We start from the raw sequence: 20,948 nt of genomic DNA on the forward strand, positions 1-20,948 counted from the left end.
TAAAAATTGAAGTAAAAATAAAATGATGTCCCTGTATTTAAGACAATCGTTAATGTTGTAAATAATAAGTAATTTAACAGAATCATTGTCATGTAGGCTAATTTAATATTCTCAAAGCATAGCAATAGACAGAGAATGTACAAGTATCACAATCACCACATTTACTTGCACCAAACAATTATTGTCAAAAATGTCTACTAAAGATAAAAATGAAAATGTGACATAACACATGTATTTATCATTTGTGGGACAAAAGTTACATAAGGAGTGTTTCTGTAATGCCTGGATAATCTTCTGGAGTTCCTTATATCACACCAAAAATAAACAAACAAACAAATAAATAAATAAAAGTTTCGTCCACAAATTCATTTTTATACAAACAGATAAACTTAGGGAGTGAGACTACAATATGAAAACATGAAAAATACATAAATGTAAGTGGGAATGAGTTAATCTAAGCTTAGTAAATGAAATACTACATGAGTTATTATTCACATTAAAACAAAGAAAAAAATTCAGGAACATAACACAGTGACATGTAAAAATTAATTTTAATAATGCACAATTTGTATTTACATGTCCACAATACAGTGTATATGTTAAAAATGTCCTCCACCTAAATAATTGTAAGCATGATCATGGCTCCAAAAATGTAATGAAATCTTTCATTATTAATTGGAGCTGAATATGCTAAAAAATTTTCAAACTTTATCTAAGACAAAATTTAACGGATTGAGTTTTGATGAACATGGTTGTCAAGGTTTACATAGACCCTTCTGTGAGTGTGCGACCATGTGTGGTAGCTAGAAGCATGATGTTTGTTGGCTGAGTCAGATATTCATAGCTCCGTAAGTCAAACACATGGATTACTCATGCAAATTAAAATTGCAATAATCACTTACCTTTGTCATAGAAGATGTTGGAAATGATGTCCTTGTGGCGCCACACATCTCTCACACCTTTTAAGAAAATTTGCATTAACACACCTTAGTTCTTCTGAAATTGTTGCAATTTCCCTTCTTATATAGTCTTTCAGTTCTTCCACTTTATTTTATTTATTTTTTAAGATTCTCAATAAGGCCAACAGCATAGCTCAGTTGATTGAGGCACTTGTCTGCTGATCTGAAGTTGAGCTCGGGCATGGGTTCAATTCCCACTTGAATTGATTATCTGGTTCAGCTTTTTCCGAAGTTTTCCCCAACCATAAGGGGAATGCCAGGTAATTTATGGCGAATTCTCAGCCTCATCTAGCTATCACCAATCCATCTATGATAAATAACCTAGGAGTTGATACAGTATAGTTAAATAACCAACTAAAAAAGAGTCCCCCATAAATAGAAATTCCATACTGGAAGACTTGGGGATAACACTGGCCACATTTCCTTACTGATGACCGTATCTTAAAAAATTTCCGCAATTTATGCTAACATGAGATGCACTGTAGCAGAGTCTTGTTGAAAAAATGCCTGTGTACATTCAATGTCTGATAATTCTTCTAGGAATAAGGTGATTATGTTATCCCTGTACCTCTGCGCATTCACAGTATTTTGATAAAACATAGGTCCTATAATCCTGCAAGCATTCACTGCGCACCATACAGAAATTCTTTGGTCATGCAATGGCATTTAGTGTATAAGATCGGGTTTTTCTGCATTCCAGTATCTGTTGTTCTGTGTTCCTACATGAACATGTACATAAAATCATGCTTCATCCATGAAGAAAAAAAAAAAAAAACTAAATGTGGATCAATAGAGCCATTATTAATGTTATCCAACACTCAATTGCAGAAATTTACTCTACTCACATTATCACGTGGCTGCAATTCCTGAACAAATAAAGTAGTACCAGTACTTAGCTATTTTTTTATAAGATACACTAATTTCGAGATCTTACAGTGAATATTCTTGTAATATAGTATGCGACTTCTATTTATGGGGGAACTTAAAAAATAAATCAAATGAAGTGTATTGTAATCACCTGAATAGTTAGAAGATGTGAAAGACAATATTCAATTTGACAATTCAATTTGAGAAGAAGAACTAATACATGTTAATGCAAATTTTCTTAAAAGTGTTAGAGATGTGTGGCAGCACAAGGACATCATTTCCAATATATTTTATGACAAAGATAAATAGTTATTATAATCGTAATTTGCATGACCAATCTATGTGCTTGACTTAAGGGGCTAAGATATCCAACTCTGCCAGCAAACAGCATGCCTCCAGCTGCCACACCCAGCTGCACTCACAGGTGAATGTCTATTTGAAGGATCTGTAAGTGGAGGGAAGACAAATCCACACAGGCAAGAATAATAATTTACCTTCTGCATTAGAAGAGAAGTGTGAAGAATCAAAGTAATAAAAATGAGGGGTGACTATGAAAAACTTAAATACTGCTCGAAAATCCTGTAACACCATTCACACTCAAATAAGAAATCATATTTTTAAATTCACAAACCACATATATGATGAAAAATTATTTGTGAGAGAAAATGACGACGAATATTAGATAATACTGCCCTTTTATGACTGATCAAGTCTATGAAACTTTTCCAATGACTCAAAAATAATGCATTGAAAATTAGTAGATGAACTTCATTATGGCGGAGAAGAGTGAAATTGAAGATAAAACTAACAAGTTGTGCAAGTCTAGCAAGGAATAAAAGAAAGGAACGAAATCTACATACAGTGATCTTCAAAGTATACTTTTCTCTTGATACCAGCAAGCATAGCCTAGACATAAACATGTCAATAGATAACAATACCTTGCAAGAAAAAGTATAGAAAACAGTCACCAGAATGGCAATTGAAAATTCCCAGCATAGCATGAATGACTGCCCCACATCAAAGAGCATCAAGGTCAGATAAATGTCATGTTTTATTTAACGACGCTCGCAACTGCAGAGGTTATATCAGCGTCGCCAGATGTGCCGGAATTTTGTCCCGCAGGAGTTCTTTTACATGCTAGTAAATCTACTGACATGAGCCTGTAGCATTTAAGCACACTTAAATGCCATCGACCTGCCCCGGGATCGAACCCGCAAACCTTAGGCATAGAAGGCCAGCGCTATACCAATGCGCCAACCAGGTCGACAAGATCAGATATTCAAGTAAATCCCACACATGAGGGAAAAAGTGTTTGATTGAAATCATGGTTTCAATGTCTTCTTACAAACTCTGGGAAGAATGTGAGTGTCAAAATGTATGTTCTGAAGATACTGTATTTTGTCAAAGACCCCACGCACTTATTTTCTGAAATATAAAAGTAAAAACTACAGGTGCGTGGCTTATTCAAAATGAAGTTGGCAACATTACCTGATTTTCCTCCTGCACAACTACTAAGGTGGTAGCACATGCCAGTATCTTCCTGCACAGGTATTTCAATTGCTAATGTTGTTAAATGGCATTTAGATTAGCAATAAGCAGTACATGTAGCAGAATAAAGTTCAAGTGTGATTAGTGTATAAGTTGTGCGTCTTATATTTTCAATTCTGAAAATGAGTACCACTAAAGGTATGAGATTGCAATCCTTTACTTGTAGCAAAAAAAACTTAAAATTATCAAAGATATGGAGGAACATGGAAATCATACTACAGCCTATAAATTTGATGTAAGTGAAAGTTGCATCTGAAACTGGAAGAAAAAGAAGGAACTGTTATTAAAGAACAATGGAACCCACGTGGTATCATAATAAAATAAAGGTAGTTAATTTACTGATGTGTGCTATTAATGTTGCAGGATATCGTTTAAACAGCCGATTAAGCAAGACAACTGACAAGCATGCAGTGCATGTGCATAGGATGGGTTTGAAATGCATTCTGTTCCAGAATAAAATTTATTGTTAAATGAACTATATATGCATCCGTAAACAATAATCTTTTCACCTGTAATATTTAGAGTATCAACAACTTCTGTGATGACTGATGAACAAGATGGATTTTGAAGCAGTAAAGAAAACAAAGAGTACAAACCTAAGCCTAAAAGCTTATGCTACATTCGAGAAAGTGAAGTCTTCTGCACATATAACATATGAGCGACACAAAAGACACAGTGTTGTGAAAGTGGAAAGAGTACTGTTTTCTTTCAAACACAAAGTTATGGGAAAGAAGTCCATCAAGGAGTATATTTCAGAAAAGGAAAGTGAACACTAACACAAATATCGTAATAATTTTGTTTGTTCTGTTTCTTACATTGCCACTTCTTTAACATGCTCTTTTCCTTGTATTATATTATACATTTCAATGTCTTTGCATATATAATTTCTTTCTCCCAGACCATTCATAAAATTTTAGGAGCAGAATACTTACCAAGATGCTGTGGCTAGCATTTTAGAATCAGGACTGAAGTGACAATAAGAAATGGGTCTTGTATCACCAATCTGACTACAGTATATTGACACAGCTTGTAATTTCTTCTGTAATTCCTGTCTTCTAGCTGTACGAGTTGCTTCAGGAAGTTCCTGTTCTATTCGAGCTTCTTCTAAACGTTGCTTTGCATGTGGTAAAGAATAAGCTGCAACACAAACAAAATTCATTCAGAATATGAAATATGGCATTTTCCCAGTCATGTGACTGCAATTCACTTGCTGATACAATGAATAATACATAATGTGGCTGAAAATATTTCTTATTCCAGTGGTTTCCAAACTCAACTTGCAAGGTCCATTCAAAAAGACTTAAATTGAGTGAACCACTTATAAACATCCATAGCCACACATATAATTTCATACATAATTTTTAGGAACTTTAGTCATCAATTATTACAATCAAAAGGTTTAATACCTTTACAATTTAAATTAATCTAAAATTACTATAGTAATGGTAAGTACTTTGGAATACCCCACAAAAAATAATGCCAGATTACTTATAAAATAAGGTCTGCCAAGTCAGTTCTGTGGTAGCATGTCTGCCTCCAGACTAGCCGGCCCAGGTTCGATTCCTGGTGAGGTCAGAAACTTTCATGTAAAATTTCTACCTCGGGACTAGGAGACATGGTGGTGCACAACTTCAATCGCTAAATTGTGCACCAATATGCCTGGGTTAAACCCCAAAACTCTTCACAGTGTATATGATGAGAAAGCATATGTCACTATCGATAATGATTCATCTGTCGGATGAGACATTAAGCCTGGCAGCATCCTTGGTGCTATTTGACAGGAGTAGGCTACATGCCGGCACCGGGTTTCCCCCTCTCCCTTCCTCATCCTCACCCATTCCCTACACTACACTTACACTCACCCTAATATGTGACATAACTCTTCACAAATACACACCGTGCATAACATGGCCCACTGAAGTGGTGTACAACTTGAAAATGGGTCAGTTGTGCCATCTATCTGCAATATGCGGAACCCGAATCACGCAAGTGAAGTGGGTAGACATTAGATACACATACACTTATAAAATATCCAATTATAGAATGTAGCTGAAAATATTTTATTCCAGTGGTTCCCAAACTCGGCTCATAAGGCCCATTCACAAAGATTTAAGTAAGCAAACCATTTCTAAACATCCTAAACATCCATTTCTAAACACAATTTCACATCTGATTTTTAGGAAAGTCATTAATTGCAATCATGAGGTTTAATACTTTTATAATTTAAATTAACCTAAAATTACTATAGTTACGGTGAGTACTTTGGGATATCTCACCAAAAATAATGCAAGATTACTTATAAAATATCCAATTATAGAATGTAGCTCAAAATATTTTCTTATTCAAGTGATTCCCAAACTCGACTCACAAGTCCCATTCACAAAGATCAAGTAAGTGAACCATTTATAAACATCCATAGCCACACACATAAGTTCACACCTGATTTTTAGAAAATTTAGTAATTAATTGCAATCATGAGGTTTAATACCTTTAGAATTTTAATAAAAGAAATGGGGATCAGATATCTCGACGATGCGTCTGTTTTATAATGCTTATATATGATCAAAATTGACCTATGGATGTGAAATATGGGGAGGAGCATCAGCAACTCATCTACAAAAAAATTTCTGTTCTTCAAAACTCAGCCTTAAGATTATGCCTAGGAATATCAAAAACCACATCAACTGTTGCCCTACAAATTGAATGCAATATTCAACCAATCAGACACTATATATTACAAAAGGATCTAAAAATACATTTAAAATTGCAAACCTCATCCAGATCTCAGATGTTCTTCAAATTGTCAGATGATATCCTGTGTAATTTCTATAAAATAAAAAAAGAAGAAATACCAATCTATATCACAGACACACTCATTGCTAAAACTCCAGTTGTGAACGAAATTACTCCATGGAAATGGGTGATTCCAGAACATAGCACACAAATTCCAGGAAATCATTCCAAAAATGATCCTCCATACATTCTTAAGTTAGATGTCATGGAACTACTCTGCAGCCCATATGAGGATCATCTTCAAATTTATACAGATGGCTCTCTAAATCCTAATAATGGGACATCAGTAGCAGGGTATTATATTCCAAAATATCAAGAAAGTTATTTCATACCATGTTCATCCTCCTCCAGTCTTGACACTGAATTGCTAGCTATTGATGCTGCTCTTCAGTGTGTTACTCAAATTTCTGAAAAATCTATTTGCATATTTACAGACTCCAAGGGGGCTATATTTAGTATAATTAAGTATGTACCAAACCTATATGCACATAGAATTATTCCAATTCAGAAACAACTAAGTAAACTAAAAGAACTCCAAAAGGAAATAACATTTCAATGGATACCTAGTCATTGTGGTATACCTGAAAACGAGAAAGTCGATAATATTGCAAAAGAGGCAACATATTTGCAACCAAGACCTTTTCAAGTAATATCTCTATCCAGTGCTTTTGCTTCAGTAAAGTCTCATTTTACAAACCTATGTATCAACAATTGGCTCTCTTCTGACAAAGGAAAAATTTTACAGTCTGTACAAAAGAAACCAAATGACCTGAAAATGTACAAAAACTTGCCCAGACATGTTCAAACATTTTTAACAAGAGCCAGAACAGGTCACATTGTCACTCAATTGTACCTACACGATTTCACATTTCTGATAATCCTACTTGTCTGTGGTGCAATAATCATGATGAAGATCTGGAACACTTTCTTCTATACTGTCCATCCATAAACCAAACAGAAGTAAATTAAAATCATCAGTACTAGTTGCAGAAGACACAGCCCTACAGTATATATTGACTACACCCCAACTATGGCTACTAGCAACAGGCATCTATAATGAACACCGATCAAAATACCCCTCATTTCTCGTGAAAAACAACAACTGAATAGACTACAGTGGACTATAGTGGACTTTATGTTGTCAGCAAACAGTTGGATACATTAAGAAGATTGTTTGATAATTGTAATTAACCTAAAATTACTATAGTTACGGTAAGTACTTTGGGATATCCCAACAAAAATAATGCAAGAATGCTTAAATATTGCAACTATTTAAGTAAAAGTTCAAGTGATTACACATTTATTTTATAAATTAAAACTGTAATTAAATAAGCAAAATAGTACATGAGTAACATTTTCTTATTTTTAATGCCACAATATTGTCATGTTATATATTTAAAATAACTGCTTTGACCTCGCTGAAATATTTTCTGTAAACACAAGATTCCATGCACTTTTATATTACTGTGTAGTCTCAAAATTTTTAATCTCTCAACCTACAAGTTTAAATAGTTCCTCACCTCTTCACCTGACTTCAGTGTGAGGCATGTACTTGGTTTGAATGACACTTTAAAGTTAGGAACCACAAAAGATAATTTAAAATTATAAAACACTTTCAGCACTGAGTATTCACTCATAGTTTTCTGCCCAAGGTCAGATCTTTCACTGCATATCCAGCATACTCCAATCTCTTTTCCCTTTTCCTCTTAGTCTTTCCATACCATTCCTTCCAGTGCATCCTTCAGTAGACAGTTTCTTCTTAGCCAGTGATCCAGCCAATTTCTTTTTCTCTTCCTGATCAGTTTCAGCATTATTCTTTCTCCATCCACTTCTTCTAGCACAGCTCCATCTCTTACTCTGTCTGTCCATTTCTCATGCGCCACTCTTCTCCACATTCACATTTCAAATGTTTCCAGTCGTTTCTCTTTACTGCATCATAATATCAATGTTTCTGCCGCATACAATGACTCATGCCCCACAAAGCACTTCACTAGCCTCTTTCTTACTTCTTTTTCCAGAGGCGCACAAAAGATTTTCCTCTTGTTGTGCCCAGGGATTATGACCATAAGTAATATATTTTCACTTTATTTTAAAGTAATGAAATCGTATTATTAATACATGTATACATGCTTTAAATGCGAAAGAGCTCGCTTCCTGTTTCGACAGATTACAGAGCACAGTTCGTCAGCAACTCAGCACAGTCCAGTCCTTGAACATGCAGAAATGCGTACGCTTGCATTTTGCATTTTTATCGCGAACTCAACTTAGTAACAGCTGACTTATAGCGAAGATATAGCGTCTCTCGTGAGACATTTTAGTTGGCGATGATTCCGAAATTCTGAATTTCCATTGGTCAAGTCAAAAACAGATTCAGTCGTGAAAGTTCCTTGAATCCATATTGTTTTAAGTAATGACCGGAAACGCCGATTTGAAAGGATGGTTAAGAATCAGAAGCGTGGTGTTTAGTGAATGCAATACTGTTTTTTCAGAAGATTCGCGGGTAAAATAGCGTCACTCTGTTATGTCACAAAGGACGCAGTTCGAGAATTTATAAAAGGACATGAAATGTACAAAACGCGGTCATTACTTATTGGTCAAGACAGTGGTCATGGAGTAGCGCTCCCGACGTCCAGGAAGAAATCCAGAATATGGCATCAACTGGGACCAGCATTAGGGTTCGCCCTACTATTTATTGTAAGTAAAATCATCAGATCATTCTTTAAACTTTTCATTTAACTAGTTATCTTGGTACTTCAGAATAAACAGAAATTTTCATACTTTCCAAATCGTTCAATACTCAATATTTTATTTGTAGTAAATTGATATTTTTATTAATAAACTTAGTAATAGTGAATTTCTACACTTGTGATTATTTCGAAAATCTGAGATCACATTCTAAGTAGGAATCCTTCCTATCCGTAAGAAAGAACAGTTTATAAAGTATAACGCAGTGTCTGATTCATTTGTGTTATTTTGATAGAGATTATAACTCGCGATTATCTCGAAGATAAGCCATCCGCCCTTGTCGCGGCAAGCGCCACGACAAATTACTGGTGTCAGATATGATAGAGCTTAACAATAAATTATGGTGTCAGAAATGGTATAATAAATATTGGTGTCAGAATTAATATAGTATAACAAAAAGTTGGTGTCAGAAATGGGGACAACACTCTTTTTTGTTTCTCTATTAATTTTTTTCTTAGCTTTAACGATGTTGCATCAACTACTAAATTATTTAGCATTAATATAACTAATGATAGTGAGATAGTATTTGGCAAGATGAGACCAAGGATTCGCCACAGTCTACCCAATACTCTCTTATGGTTGGAGAAAACCTCGAAAAAAAAACCAACAATGTAATCAGCCCAAGCAGGAATCGAATCCACACCTGAGCGAAGCTTTGAATCAGTAGGCATATACGCCTGTTGACTGAGCTACACTAGTTGCATGTATTTTTTTTTTAGTAGACACATGAAGAAAAGAATTTCTCGCACAAATATGCGTAAGAAAACAAAGGTATAATGGCTTTATTCACTAGCACTTGGAGCTCCTTTTTTAAATTCAACCAGAAACCAAATGAATATCCCTCCAGGATAAGGGTCTAAAATACAATGTTTCACCTTCTGACAAGGGATGTGCATGACCTCAACGCTCAGAACCGCACGAAAATGTGCTCAGAATATAAATCACTCATCCCAAAAACAGTGGTATGAGTCATTACCATGCAAAACTCAGCTGTTGTCTGCTAGCACCATTCGACGGTGGTATGTTGTACCTGCACTGAAAGTACTTACTCTAGTGTGAATAGTATAGCTGCAGTATGAGGCCATCTTTTGGAGTGTTCAGTTGTGGGTTAGAGTGTAAACAGTGTGCATCGGTATCATGAAACAAATTAATCCCATGAATGTTGTCAAAATGTTAGAGGCAAAGTTGCGACATGCTGAATATAGGATATGGAGTTTGCGAATATGAGCATAATAATATACAAATACAATGGGGATGACACAGAAATGCAATAAGATATGCTGGATAAGTATAGTGATTTTGAAGGACAGGAAGAGCCCGTACCTGAAGTTGACTCTTCCAGCAGTACAACACTTTCATCTCCAACAGGAACCTTCAAGTCAAAGTGAGTATGAACTATCTCCACGCAAAATGTCGAGGTCCAGTGTATTACAAGATATTGATGATGACATACTGGAGAACATTTATGAAGATTAAATATTACAACCGTGGCTTCAACTCCTATAGCAAACTTATGAGGCGCTGTAAGTGCATTCGAAGTAAATCAAATTGCAAGTTAATATTAGATTATGTGACTAGCAAAAGGCGAGGTCGAGCTCACTTCAAGGGAAACAGGCTGTCACAATTAAAAACTTAAAAAAAAATATGTACTGTCACAATCTGATAGGTCAAGAGCATATAGATCTGCAGTTCACTATTGGAATCTGCAAATGTGGGCACTAGAAGCATCTATAAAGTGCTCACTTCAAGGGACAATGCTTGGACAATTTCACAGCTTTGATTAATTTTATTAACAAACTTAAGGCTGGATATGGCATTTCTTCCAGGCATATTACTACGTTCGTCACACGTAAGGACATACAAGAAGATCATAGTATTCGTCAGAAGACACAAGGGTTTGTGGAGGAAGTGAACAAATATGTAACATATGGGAGTGTGGACAAAGAAAATGTCAATTTAATTATGAAATGTCTTCATTGTCAACACTATCTCATAGTATCACAACAAATCAAAGCACATCACACATTAACTTTGGGGCTACCACGTTCATATTCCATTATGACACGTGAGTTTTCTTCTCCTCATATTCTACAGTTATGGCAGTGCACTTTACCACACATGTGAAAGGTTGCTTCATCTGAGAATGTGACGTAGTTGAGGAATCCATTGTCATCATCAATCCAGGATAACACAGCATTAGCGAACTTGGTCCGTCTGAATTTATCATTTCGCTGCAGCTTTTGCACAAGTTGGATTTTGTATGCTCTAAGTCGCTATCTTTTATGGACAATGTTGTGAACAATCGACTTCGAAATACCCAGCTCTGAACTGGCCCGTCAAATTGATTTCCTTGGGCCACGCTGAAATGCCTGCCTAACATCTTCAACTTAACTGCAGACACTGCTTTTTTTGCTGCTTCCCTTCTTCCTTAACACACAGCTGATTATACCATTTCACAATGATATGACGCTCTAGAGCATTTGCACCATTATTCCTGCCTAAATCGTCTTTGCACTGCAATTGGGAACTTCAATTCGGCTAACCATAACAACATTTCACTTTCTGCTGTACTGTGAATTCTGTCATTTTAACTCTATGTGTTGTCATACTCCGTGCATGCGCACTAGAGTCATAATTTTAATTGTTACCAAACTTGGAGAGTTTCTACATAAGACAAGATGAAAAACATATTTCTAAATTCACTGAGTGACGAGATATTTATATTTCTTTATGGTAGTGATTCCACGGGTCACAGTATATTAAAGGTAAAAAGGTAAAGGTATCCCCGTAACATGCCATGAAGGCACTTGGGGGGCATGGAGGTAGAGCCCCATGCTTTCCATGACCTCGGCACTAGAATGAGGTGGTGTGGTCGGCACCACGCTCTGACCGCCTTTTACCCCCAGGAAAGACCCGGTACTCAGTTTTATAGATTAATCTAGAGATTAAATTAAATTAATTTAATTTGAAGATCCGTGAATTTTTTTCGAGTCGAAAGGGACCTGCAATCAAAAACATTTGGGAACCACTGGTCTAATCTATGTCCAATATTAACAATAACTACACACAACTGCACTCACAATACGAAATATACATATTCATACCTGCAATCCACAATCGTGATACTTTAAGAGCTTCTGGTCCCTCATGATACCATGTGGTTTCCTGATCTTTTTCTTGTTGCATTCTCTCTTCCTCTTCCTCTTGTTTCTTTTTAATAGCATCTTCTCCCAATCTATAAAAAATAGAGAGACAGCTCAGAGAGGACTACTCAGACTATGTCCACATACGAGTATACATTGATGGCTTCCTGTCTCAACCAGAAAACGAATCTAGAGCAGCATGCTTCATTGCACAAACTGGCGAGGAATACCTTTCTCAACATATATTTTCAGCTCAAGCATTGATACAGAATTATGCGCCAAAAAACCTTTGCATCTTTACAGACAGTAAATCAATGGAAACAATTGTAAATTATACACCAAAGCACTACTTCCGTCAGACTGCACATATAAACCAAATTCTACTGACTATTCCAAATTAGATTCAAAACCAAAAGAAACAATTCCATTGAACCAGCCATACCACATAGTGCCACAACATTGTTTAGAAAAGCAGAAACAAAAGAACAGGAAACACACTAAGGAAAATTTATCTATCTTCATAGTGTATCCAGCTATTTGCTGACAACACATGTTCCACTGTATTTCACTATGAACTTCCTCTTCTTACAAATAATGGATAAAAAGCACGATGCTGGTTGTATATTTCAGCAGCCACATTCCAAAGATGAGGTGTATTCAGTATATATTGGAGAGAATTGTCCAAGGTTACAGGGATTGCAGATTTTAGATTAGTTCTATGGATGTTTGTGACAGGGCAGTTTAAGAGGATATTGTAAACTTTTTATACTGAACAAAAATGTAATTTTATTATCTCAACAATAGGATTTGCTCTCCACACAGTAACACAGTATTCGTTAGTGCACTCCACAGACAACAATGTCAATTTACTTGGACTATTACGAACAACAATGAACTGTTAATCTTAACTAATATTCACAAAGCACTATTTACAACACAGAACTGTCAGTTCTCAGTTCACAGCTCGTTTGTCTTGGCTAGTTCTTCTAGCTCAGTCACTCGCGTTCACAGAATCTCGAACTCCAGACCTTCAGAGACGACCCGCTGAGCCTCGAACTCAGGTCCCCCAACTGCGGTCCACTGCACAAGAAACTCCGGGCTTCAGGCTCCACAGTTACAGACACAACTCAAGTCGCGCTCTGGTCTCGAAGCTGGCTTCACTGCTACACCAGACTAACTCGCTTACTGTCCAAATCTGCCCTCCTCTCGGAGGCTGGCTTCCTTTTTATTTGCTAGGCAATGCTTCGCGGGCCTTCCCGACATTTCCGTTACTGGACAATTCGAGAATAACCTATCACGCTGCTATTCTTCCCCTTCACTTCGCGCTGCGGAACAGCATGTCGCAACCTCCTCTCTCCTCTCCCCACCGTGTGCCGTCCCCCAGTGCTCCGTGGAGCCCGTGTCGACTCACGCGCAACCTGCTCTCTTGCGGGACGCTGGTCGTGAGTTCGAATCTCACGTCGCTGTCACAATATGTTCCAAATCTTCTTTGTTATTGCTGCACCAGCAACAACTACTAGAGTCAACAAGAATAAAGCAGTGAAGATACTTCTGAGTGATAATATGGCCTCTCCTGGCTCTTGCTAAGAAAGTTTGTATGTGTCTGGGAATGTTGCAGAACATTTGTAAATCATTAGGTTTCTTTTGAATGTTTTGAAGTATTTGGCCTTTATCAGAAGAAAGCCATAATTCGACCCATAAATTTGTTAAATGAAAATTAACTGCAAATTTATAAAACTACAAATGATATCAGCATTAGATCTTGAACTTCCAGACTCAGAACAGAGTTTGGTGCAAGACACATAGTCAAAGAAGTTATAACCATAAGCTCAACATAAGTCACCCATTTGTTAAGCTGTGTCAACATGAACCAGACACCTTAACTCATATTCTTCTAAACTGCATATCTGAACAAGATGACCGAAATAAATTAATTGCAAAATTGAACAACAATATGAATCAGCAGAGTGTAATGTACAAAACTTTTGACTAACAAAATCTTCTGAACATCGGCTGCTGAAATATGCAAGAGATGTCCGCAAATATAGCTGGATTCATGTATCAAGAAGAAATTAGGAAAAAAACAGTTCAGCATTAAGAGAAGAAGATCCAGTCCGCCCTCAAAAAAGCTGAAAGTTAGAATTTATAAAACAGTTCTATTACTGGTTGTTCTCTATGGTTGTGAAACTTGGACTCTCACTTTGAGAGAGGACCAGAGATTGCAGGTGTTTGAGAATAAGATGCTTAAGGAAATATTTGGGGCTAAGAGGGATGAAGTTACAGGAGAATGGAGAAAGTTACACAACACAGAACTGCACGCATTGTATTCTTCACCTGACATAATTAGGAACATTAAATCCAGATGTTTGAGATGGGCAGGGCATGTAGCACATATGGGCGAACCCAGAAATGCTTTTACAGTAGAACCTCTATTATCCGTGGTAATGAAGGGGGTTGACGGAACTGTTAATCGAAAAAATCGGATAATCCATACCATAAAATATTTTCCTAAATTAAGTGAATAACATTTGAATTTTCGTCATTTCCTCCATGGTCTTATGTTTAACACGTTTGGTAGTGAGTCAGAAGTTCATTAATTTAAGTTCGGTTGTCAACAACGTATTTTTAAGGGGTAAGAAAACTCCTTTTAATTGCTGTCAGTGGAAAGATATAAATAGTAGAGGTCTCATCTTGTAGATTTACATACTGTATACACTTTATCTTTGATTTTTATTCAATTGCTCACAGTTGTAACAACAGTCTCATATTCTGATGTGAGATGACCCACAGTTTCTTTCACCAACCAAACCACTTAATTATTTGCATTTTGTTCGACAGGCTACTTAGCACAACACATTTCTTTTAACGCTCGTGGAATACATTTTATATAGAAGTTGTAGAGTACGGCAACTCAAACAGTACACCAAACTGTGTAAGTGTAAATGCTTGTAATAACACTCTCTAGAAAAAAAAAAATATATATATATATATCAATACAACGTACAATAGAATCTACTTCGTATGTTTCTTTAGCAAAAAAAAAAAAAAAAAAAAAAAAAAAAAAAAAAAAAAAAAAAAGAGCAAGAGAAAGACAGTTGGATAATCCGCCAATCGATTAATAGGATGACGGATAATCAGGGTTCTACTGTAGTTAGGGTGTTAGTTGGGAGGCCAGAGGGAAAAAGTCCTATGGGGAGGCCGAGATGTAGATGAGAGGATAGTATAAAAATGGATTTAAGGGAGCTGAGATATGATGATAGAGACTGGGATAAGGACTGATGGCCGGCTTATGTGAGGGCGGCAATGAACCTCCAGTTTTCTAAAAGTCATAAGTAAGTAAGTAAGTAAGTAATACTCCCACTACTACTGCTGCCACCACTTCACCAAATTAATTCAGATTTAGACAGTCTTACTGTATCAGCCTTTGCAGATGACCTAGTTGTCATTGGTAAATCCGTGGTGGGAATTTTTTTTTTTTTTAGTAGGTTATTTTACGACGCTTTATCAACAGCTTAGGTTATTTAGCGTCTGAATGAGATGAAGGTGATAATGCTGGTGAAATGAGTCCGGGGTCCAGCACCGAAAGTTACCCAGCATTTGCTCATATTGGGTTGAGGGAAAACCCCGGAAAAAACCTCAACCAGGTAACTTGCCCCGACCGGGAATCGAACCCAGGCCACCTAGTTTCGCGGCCAGATGTGCTGACCGTTACTCCACAGGTGTGGACTGGTGGGAATATAATGGTGTAGCAGACGGTTGTCTCAAACTCGTTTTCTACTGCATATGTCGTCACTTGGGAAGCAGCAGCGGCACGCTAATTCACGCTGCAGTCCTCGAAGAACAAAACAAACAGCTGTTGTGTGTACATGCAGTTTATATATTATATTATATTATATATATATATATATATATATATATATATATATATATATTGCATGTTATTCATTTATCAATAATGCTATTAATGTGACACATTTTTAAATCGATGATGTACTTGGAATAACATTACACAGTGACATTTGAGCATTACCACAGTAAATTTACCAAAACTACGTCTTTGTCAACAAAGTGTATTGAAAATAACTGAGAATAACCAATTATTGCTTATATGCTCCTTTCAATACAATTTTAAATATTTACTGCATTTTAAATCAGTTTTGCGATCTTAACTATTAATAAAAGTGTGGTACAAGATATTGCAATTGCATCATGGATATTCTTTCTTACTGTGAACAAAAAATCAATTTGAATATTATTTGCCATAAACTGTATGTGTAATGTAAAATCAATTTGAATATTGTCATGAACTGTATGTGTAATGTAAAATCAATTTGAATATTATTTGGCATACACTGTATGTGTACTGTAAAATCAATTTGAATATTATTTGTTATAAACTGCATTAGTAATGTAAAATCAAATTGAATATTATTTGTCATAAACTGTATGTTTACAAAACTTACAAATGGCTTTTAAGGAACCTGCAGGTTCATTGCCGCCCTCACATAAGCCCACCATTGGTCCCTATCCTGTGCAAGATTAATCCAGTCTCTATCATCATATCCCACCTCCTTCAAATCCATTTCAATATTATCCTCCCATCTATGTCTCGGCCTTCCCAAAGGTTTTTTTTCCCTCCGACCTCCCAACTAACACTCTATATGCATTTCTGGATTCGCCCATCTGGATTTAATGTTTCTAATGTCAGGTGAAGAGTACAATGCATGCAGTTCTGCATTGTGTAACTTTCTCCATTCTCCTATAACTTCATCCCTTTTAGCCCCAAATATTTTCTTAAGAATCTTATTCTCAAACACCCTTAATCTCTGCATAAACTGTATGTGTAATGTAAAATCAATTTGAATATTATTTGTCGTAAACTGCATACAGCCCTGGTCACGAATCAAAGTTTTAGATCTAATTTTTCAATGCAAAGTTATCCTGTTGAAATATTCTCACTAGTTCTGTAATCTAGATAGTTAACACTTCATAGAAATACATTTTCCTAGAACAACAATGGCTCCATATTTTTATTGACGGCTCCTTGCTAACAAATCAAATTGGAGCAGGTGCTAGAGCTACATGCCATCTGTTCTCCTTTTACAAACCCCTTGGATTTGGTACTACAAATTTTGATGGATATGACGAGGCCATATGTACGACACTTCAAAATCTTCTATACAGAACAGCTCAATTCCAGCAAGTAGTAATTCTTTCTGACTCAAAAGCAGCCATTTTAGCTATAACATCCATTTTAACACCAAAAATTCAACAAATTCTTGAGTGCTGGAAATGTCTATTTCACTTCAACAACCTAAAGAAAAAAAAATAGTTTTTCAATAGGTACCAACACATTGCAGATTGACTGGCAACGATGCTGCTGATTATCTTGCCAAAAAGGGCTGTGGTACTATTCAAAAACCTGCTATACAATTATCCTATTATACAACAAAAAGACTAATTACTTCACAATACCACAAAATTATAACAAATTATCATCTCCAAATTTCCAAAAATAAAAGGTGGGAATCTGCCTCAATCCAAAACGTCCCTGGATATCCAAGGAAGAATGCAGTTGTAATTTTTAGACTATTTACGGGCCACAACTGCTTGGCCAAGCATCTCTACAGGATTGGAATATCTCCTTCACCACTCTGCCCCTTGCGTGATCTTCAAGAGGAAATGGATCAAAATCATCTTCAACACTGCCCAGCCACTATTAACTTGGTGTCCTTGAGTGAAAAATACTGGAGAGCGAGAGAATTAATGATTTCATTGTCAGAAATTCAGCATTAACAAACAAACAACAACATTTTCTTCTATTCTGTAAAAGTTTAATTTTAAACACAGAAAAAATTATTGTAAATTTGTTTTTAAGCCTACAACAAACTTCAGTATAACAAAGTATTACCTTGCTAGTAAATCTCTAAGGCGACTCCGTCTGTCAGCTGGTCCTTCACCAAACAGGCAAATTGGTTCTCCCAATTGTCTTAGATTCCGTTTTACTTCTTCATCATCTGTTGAAACATTTATTTGTCGTGCCCTTTTCCGTCTTTCAAATTCTTCCAACAGAGCCTGACGGTCACGATTCATCTCTTCCTCCAGTTCCATATATTCTAAACATAGGATACAATAAAAAATTATAGGAAAAGTTTTCTATACAGTATACTGGCTACTGTAAGTGTAGTGTATCGGTAATATGTTTATATTATACATAAAGTATAGCCAGCACTACCCTCTATGAAAATGCAGCCATGAAGAAAGCTGAAGATGTCAGTTGATAAAATACTATTAATCTAAACTTCTTCGTAAAGCTGGAATAATTTAATGTCAGAGTTAAATGAATTCATTTTTAAATTAATGCTGAAAACTGAGTTGCACGTTTAAAAGGGAGAAAACATATGTGGTGTTTACTAGTTTACACGATCATCCAAGAACATACGATTTTGACCATGACAAGGTATGGGAGGCCCATTATTGGATTTGGTACGTAGGCCCAGAATTTGATTGGGGGGCCTGCCCACAAATACTGTTTACAGTATTCTAGGAAACAGATATGTATTCAAGTAATATGAATAAAATTTGACGAATAGTTTAAAGGCTACAATTATTTAGTTACTCGAACTAAGCAGACAAACATTCCATATTCAAGCGACACGCCTCTAAAGATGAAATCAGTAAGTAACTTCGAAAAGTTGAAGACAGTAAATATCAAAACACTACTACTAAATAAAAGAAAGTCCATTATTAATAAATTTCCTTTATTATAAGAATACTGTGCAATTTTTTTAACTTCTGCTAAACGTAAACGATATCAAGAGAAAGCCAGTCCATTTCTACTTTTAATATAACAGCAAGTAATCTTCCTAAAAATACATTTACTAATATATACCATCAGAAATGTTAACATTTCCTGCTTCAGAAACCTGCTGTCCAGCACTAACTGATGGTCCCTCATCGTCACTATCTCCAGATTTAACAGCCAAGGTTGACAAACGTGTTCTTTCTTGTTCCTCCAAGGATCCATAATGAATTGTCCTTTGTTTTTTTATATACAATATATCTTCATCATCTGACATAATGAAACAATGTAATCTGAAATAAAAAAATATATATATATTTAAATCACACAATACACAATCCAAACTGTAAATTCGAAAGTCAGCTGCACTTTATTCTTACAAATATAATACCAAAGATTACACTTCAGGCTCCAGGAACATCAAGAGTGAAAAACTACTCTTTTTTTAATTGGTTATTTTATGACGCTTTATCAACTGTTATGATTATCCAGTATCTGAATGGGATGAAGGTGATGTCAGTGAAATGAGTCCAGGGTCCAGCTCCGAAAGTTACTCAGCATTTTCTCTTAAAAACAAATTACAAAAAATACTCAGTCACATCATATGAAAACTAATTTTTCGCTTAGATCTCCAATGCAGTCCAAGACCCTTCCAATGTTATGAATTGACAATGCACCCCATACATTGTTTTTATAGTGGGTTATTTTACGATGCTTTATCAACTGCTGTAGTTATCTAGCATCTGAATGATATGAAGGTGATAATGCCGGCGAAATGAGTCCAGGGTCCAGCGCCGAAAGTTACCAAGCATTTGCTCTTATGGGTTGGGGGAAAACCTCGGAAAAAATCTCAACCAGGTAACTTCTCCCTATCAGAATCTGATCTCGAGCCCGCTTGTTTCATGATCAGACATGCTGTTACTCCACAACAGTGGACCATACATTGTTGGCAACATTATTCCGCCATAAACTTATGTTCGACATCACATGATCAGGTGCAAGTAACATTATTCTTACTGTAAGCATACTAATTTTTCTACTCCTGGTTGAGTGTTAGAGAAGGCCATATGGCCTTAACTCTGCCAGGTTAAATAAATTATTATTATTATTATTATTATTATTATTATTATTATTATTATTATTATTATTACATTAGGTTAAATTTGGTTAGCTTAGAATTAAGCTAGAGCTTAATTTTTCAAGTGGCTAAGAAGTATCAGTTATTAGCTTAGAGATTTTAGTTAGGATTTACGATCTAACTAGTCATTATTTTCATCACATGTTTACAAAGAATGACTGGATAGACGTGCATCATCATCGTCCAATTAAGAGTAAGTACCAATGGTCTGTTTCTGATGGCCTCAGTGCTGAATTTTCAGCTCACTCCTTCTTTGGATGACTCAATGATCTGTTCCTATATGGACGGAAATTAAACATAGCTTTTGCTATTTCATATAAAATGCATTCACGTACTTGTATGCCTTACTAATAAGATAATTCAAAAGTCCTTCAAACTTCAAAGCATCACAAATATTATAATATTTGAGGTAGAAAAAAATCACTGTGCTGCTTAAACATTGGGGTTTTTCATTTGCAATTTTTTGCATTTCCATAGTTACATTTTTCTGATTGAAACATTAATGATTTTATCAGTAGCCTGCTGCTACAAAAATGTTGAAGTTTAAAGCCATGGTTCTATCATCAAATGCTAAGCTACAGCGCATCCAATGCTAAGGCTAGATTTTAGATAAGCAAACTGTTTAACATTAATGACCATTTCATATTGAGTTGGAACAAAAAGAAATGCTGATCAGTAGAGAAAGAAAAAAAGAGTGGCACGTGATTTTATTATTATTTTTTTTTCCAGTAACAAGAAGATAATTTAAAGATGACTAACATCATGTTGAAATGAGTAGCATGTTTGACTGGCGAATAAAGACGAGTATTTTCCCTGGAACAAAAAATTATACTTTCCCTTGCACCAAAACAATCACCAAATCCAAGGCGAATATTTCTTGGACCAAAAAGTTGTATAGTTCCTTACAAAAAAAAATGAAAGGCGAGCATTTTCCTTGGGCGAAAAAAATTGTT

At 35.7% G+C, this 20,948-nt stretch overlaps 1 protein-coding gene across 6 annotated transcripts in view; it reads right to left on the reverse strand.

The window, feature by feature from the left end:
* The window catches only part of U4-U6-60K (U4-U6 small nuclear riboprotein factor 60K), a 76,184-nt gene that overhangs the window by 44,241 nt on the left and 10,995 nt on the right, over nt 1-20,948 (reverse strand). For all 6 annotated transcript variants that reach the window (XR_011333072.1, XR_011333073.1, XR_011333071.1 and 3 more), the window contains exons 2-5: nt 18,948-19,150; nt 17,967-18,171; nt 12,017-12,147; nt 4,307-4,511 (exon numbers count right to left, since the gene is read on the reverse strand). Coding sequence is in view for 2 of the 6 variants with exons in the window: in XM_069831035.1 (XP_069687136.1) it covers nt 4,307-4,511; nt 12,017-12,147; nt 17,967-18,171; nt 18,948-19,134 (728 nt within the window). In the remaining 4 variants the exon portion in view is untranslated. The remainder of the gene's footprint in view (nt 1-4,306; nt 4,512-12,016; nt 12,148-17,966; nt 18,172-18,947; nt 19,151-20,948) is intronic.

This window comes from Periplaneta americana, chromosome 7, assembly GCF_040183065.1.
Source record: "Periplaneta americana isolate PAMFEO1 chromosome 7, P.americana_PAMFEO1_priV1, whole genome shotgun sequence".
Taxonomy (NCBI): Eukaryota; Metazoa; Arthropoda; class Insecta; order Blattodea; family Blattidae; genus Periplaneta; species Periplaneta americana.